This window comes from Condylostylus longicornis, unplaced genomic scaffold (genome assembly GCF_029603195.1).
Source record: "Condylostylus longicornis isolate FDR11 unplaced genomic scaffold, ASM2960319v2 ptg000018l, whole genome shotgun sequence".
Taxonomy (NCBI): domain Eukaryota; kingdom Metazoa; phylum Arthropoda; class Insecta; order Diptera; family Dolichopodidae; genus Condylostylus; species Condylostylus longicornis.
The window spans coordinates 12,834,452-12,839,616 of NW_026577987.1; the positions used below are offsets into that span (position 1 = coordinate 12,834,452).

Genomic DNA, 5,165 nt, shown 5'->3' on the forward strand with positions numbered 1-5,165 from the left:
TTTTTACAGAAAAGTAGGTTATTTTTGCATATAAAACTTAAGGTTACATACTAGTACATAAGGTACATACATATGTGTTTAAATTATATTTTTCAATCTGAACGTCTCCTATAATATTTAATTTTTTGGTTTTTTAGTTAATTCCTTTAGTTAATAGTTTTACTTAAAAATCAATTGCACATTTTAAGTTTAGATGTTTTGATATTTAAAATTTTTTATTTAAATAATTTTGGAAACACGCTATTATTCTCTTTCTAGTCATTCTGCAATGCAAATATGATTCTACAAATGAATTCCGTACTTAATATTTAAAAGTGCTATATATATGTATGTAAGTCATCGGTATATATTGATGACAATGATGACAAAATATTTTATTCTACTTAAATATTAATTAGTAAACTTATATTTACCTGAATATCAATTCAATCCTAAATATTCAAGGATTTCAAGACTTTGGCGAATCAAAAAACTTATTTTTATTTTATTTATTTTTTTTTTTGTTTTTTAATTTGTTCTTTCTTTTTTATAAAATAAATTTCTAAACAAATATATTTTCTAATACTTAATTTAGTTAATTTAAAAAAATTTTCTTTTTGTAAATTAAGTTTACTAAATTAGATACTAAGCACAAAAAATTAATTTATAACAAAAAAAAAAATACATAATTAATTATTTAAAATAGAATTTTTATTCTGAGTATAATAATTATTTTATTTCTACTCTATTTGAAATTGACTATATGAAGCGCTCTTATTGATTTATTTTTTTAATTTTTATTTGTTTTTTTTTTTTTGAATAGCTTGTTTATTTGCATTTGCAAGCTGCATTTTAGCGGAACGCATTTTAAAATTGGTAAATTTATGTATATTTATTTTACAAATTTGTTCTTGGCTTTCATTTTTTTTTAATCTTCATTTAAATTTAACATAAAAGTAATGACACAATTAATTAAAATTTTTAATAAATTTAATCTATAATACAGACTCTCTTTGATTTATTTCTTTATTTGTATCATTCGTCTTTGGTATAATTTGCGGTGTGGGTGTATAATTTTGTAATAAACTTTGCTTATCTGGACTATCAATTTTATGCGATTGCATTTTTTCATCATAATTTGAATCAGGTGCTTGATCTGGGCTAGGCAGAGTTTTCATTATTTTTGGAATTATTGTTATTGGTTTATCATCGTCATCTTCAGCCGGTTCTTCGTTAATTGGTGTTAAAAATTCCATTGGCAGCGGTTCCACTTCAGCATGTGAAAAACGTTTTAGGCATGGTGCTATAAAGCTAGTTATTGTCGATAAACCAAACAAACCACCAGCCATATAAAACGGAATATCATATGATAGTGTTGCATCATATATAGCACCAGCTAATGGTGATCCAATAATGGCAGCAAAACCTCTGAACAATATCAATAAACCAAATGCATTTGTTAATTTGTCTAATCCAAGTAAGTCCACAAGTATAATAGATGTTAATGATATATAACCTGAAATTGCTATACCAAAAAATATTGACATTGCGATGTATGCCCCGTAAGATGTACATAGAGGTGTAGCGGCAACAGCAACCGTTGATATCAACAAACAAATATTATTAAGTAATAACGAGTCCACTTGAGGAAAATCAGCTACATAACCACATATAACTCTGCCTACTGTATTTGTTATACCAATTACTGAAATTAGAAATGATGCTTGATTTTGTTCAATACCATTCTGCATTGCAGCATCAACTAAATATACAAAAGGTACATATAAGCCTGCCATACCAAATACATTTGATACACCAATCATCATGAAGACAGGATCTTTAAGTAAACTAACATCTAACATTGAACCTAAAGCTGCTTTAAAAGATTCTGGTAGAACAAAACACGGACATAAATCATATGATTCACGATTTCTTTCTATTTCAGCAAGACGGTCACCTTGAATATCACGCATACTTTTTTCATATTTTGTTAATGATAAAACGGAGTTTCTATAATTAGTTAACGATTTTTGTGATTGATACTGTGGTAAATTTGTAACTGAACCGGAATAAAATATATCTTTTCTAGATAATGGACGTACCATACGTGCTTGGCTATCAGTTCTAGGTATTGACATTTTTGATGAAAACATCTCGCCTGATGTTTCACCATTTTTCAATTCAGCTTTTGATGATGCTTTAATAGATGATAATGTGGGTTTGAATTTTTCACTAGTAGAAGTTTTACGAACTCTATCAAAAAATGGTACGGATCCGTTTTTAGGAAGACCTTGTGCATTTGTTGGAAATGCAGGTTGCGATGCATTTCTAGGCATATTATTAGAATTAGAATCAAAATCTGTTTCACTTTCAGAATGACGTTGTATTCGTCTGTGACGGCGGCTTTCTAATTGACTATCAGGAGATCCATATCGTTGTGCATCAGCTACTTTTGATTCCGATATTGTAGGTAAAGTTGGAACATTTGGTAAACCACCTTGTTGTGCTAATGCTTCTAAATTTAAACTTGAATGCACACCTGGATCTACATTCAATGGTAATTTCATTCTTTTTTCCATTGTACCATCAGGCAATTGTACCATAAAATAGGAACCACCAATTGAACCTCTTTGTAATTGATGTTGTTTTTCTTCATACATCCTTTGCATAAGCGGTTTAACTTTCTTTTCTTTAGGGTATGTTAATGGTCTCATTAGAGCGCCAAATACAGCACAATTCAATATTAAGCCAGCTAATATTACTAACGAACCTTTCCATCCCAATTCACTAATTAAATATGTTGCAAAAGGGGCAAAAGTAAATGTACCAAAACCTGAACCACATACTGCAATACCAGTTGCAAGTGATCTTTTTGTTTCAAAATAATACCCAACAGCAACAACAGCCGGTAAATAAATCATACCAAAACCAAAACCGCCAATAACACCATATGTAATCATAAGCATTGTAACGCTTGTACTAAACGTACTTAAAATAAATGCAACACAGCCAATTACACTTCCAGCTATACAAACAGCACGACATCCATATTTATTACATAACGCCGATACTATTGGACCAGCACTTAAGTACACGCCGCTTAATAAACTTCCAACCCATGCAACCGTGCCTTTACCTTCATTAAAATAATTAACGAAATCATTTAAAAATATTCCAAATGTATATGCAATCCCATCAACAATCATATTACAAACGAATGATGCTAAGACAATAACCCAACCGTATCCACCATCCGGTGGTGGTGGTAAATCTTGTACTTCTGGATCATAGTAATAATCTGCATTATTTTCTTCTTGTAATTCAGCTGTTAATCTTGCTGCTTCTTCGCATGCTTCTGCATCAGCATCACTTTGTGATTTTAAAGTTTCTTTCGTTGACATTTCTCTGTTATATTATTTTGTATTCCTTATTGTTTTTAAGGTGGAAAAAAAATATATATATATTTCTTCTGGTGCGTTTCTCAATACTCCGTAATATTTTAAATTTTTTTTTTTTTAAATCCCTTTTTTAGTCGCCGGGGTTAACGTTTTTTTTTTTCATAAAATCTATATAAATAACAAGTGTACATATACATATAATTTTTTTAATTAATAATTCAATTTAAAAATAAACTTTATTATATTCAACTTTTTTTTTTTTGTTTTAAATAACAAGTTAGGTAGACAAATATATGGCAAGTTATATAAGTAATAAAATAAGATTTCAAACTTTAGTTTTCATTGGCAAGAATTTATATAATTTTGTAATCACTCTTGTTGCCATTTTGATTTTTTTTTTTGTAGTTTAATTTAGGTACTTAACTTTGTTTCTTTTAATTAAAAATTTTATTAATAATTATTTTGAGGTCCTTTGAAAATTATAAGTAACAGATCGATTTTGTTTTTTTTTATAGAAAAATAATTTAATTTTCTGTTCCTGTATAGATACACTAATACTGAAATGAAATAGCATTTCTTTTCACAGAATATACATTTTATATATATTTAGATCCTATATAGATACAGTGCTCGTTATCACGAATTTTTTAATAAAAATTTCTTTATTTTTATTTTAATAAATATCATCACATATGTTATTTTGTATATTAAAATTATAATATTATTTTTTAATAAAATAAAGTAAAATATTTTATTTAAAATATTAGGGTTTTTCTTTTAAAAATAAAATCACTGAACTTTTTCAATAATGTGTTATACTAAATATATATATATATATATATATATATATATAAATATGTAGCTTTTTTGTTATTTTAGCAATTAAAGTACTTTTTAAAAAAAAAATAACAACTTCAATCAAAAATGATATTCGAATATCATAAATTTTATTTAGAAAATAACAAAAAAAAAAAAATATTCCAAAACTATGTTGATATGTTTTCTGTTTTTAATTACGAGTATTAAAAACAAATAAAAAAAATTAATAATATTTTAAAATAATTTATTTAAATTTTTATTCAAATTTAAATAGAAAAAAAATTTTTTTTTAAAATCTTCTCACTTTTTTCACGTTCAGTTTCATTTTTGTTGTAGTTATATTAAACTTTTCATTCTTTCTTTTATAATATATATTTTAGGTATATATATAAATATATATATCGCGGTATATATTCAATATTAAGTATATATTTATTTTTTTTTTATATTCTTTTTTCTGTATCACCTTTTATGGGTTTTAATCAGTCAAATCAGCTGATTCTTGGTTATATAGGGCACAAAAAAAAAAAAATGTATAAATTTTTTTTTTCTGTTTTATTTTGTTTTTACAAAAAAAAATTTTTTTTTTTTCGTTATTGTTTTTATTTCAGTAAAAATACCTTTAAAGTAAATTTAAGTACTTTCACATCTGCTTTTATAAATACTCACTAAGTACAATTGGAGAAAGAAAATAAATTATAAAATTACATTATTTTTATATTAAAAATAAAAATTTATTTTTCTGTTATACTAATTTTTATTTGTGAATAAAATTTAATTTGTATTGAACATTTTTCTTTCATAATTCACAATAACCATTTTTAATTAGTTTACTTCGAATATATTTTTTTTCCTCAATTTAATTTCCTTTCTTCTAAGTCAAAGAAATTCTATTTTACGCATTATAGCGGATATTTTTTTTTAATTCGATATTATTTTGTTTATAATAAAATATTTGATTGATTTTAT

At 25.4% G+C, this 5,165-nt stretch overlaps 1 protein-coding gene across 1 annotated transcript; it reads right to left on the reverse strand.

Annotated features, from left to right (window-relative positions):
• Positions 1-917: 917 nt before the first annotated feature.
• Positions 918-4,067, reverse strand: LOC129606263 (monocarboxylate transporter 3). Its single transcript, XM_055516487.1, has one exon. The coding sequence runs from the start codon at positions 3,378-3,380 to the stop codon at positions 975-977; it is 2,406 nt and encodes an 801-aa protein (XP_055372462.1). The 5' UTR covers positions 3,381-4,067; the 3' UTR covers positions 918-974.
• Between the last annotated feature and the right edge of the window lie 1,098 nt (positions 4,068-5,165).

What these genes read in the sequence shown, in the direction of transcription:
- LOC129606263 (XM_055516487.1), bottom strand. Translation starts at nt 3,380, where the DNA reads ATGTCAACGAAAGAAACTTTAAAATCACAAAGTGATGCTGATGCAGAA.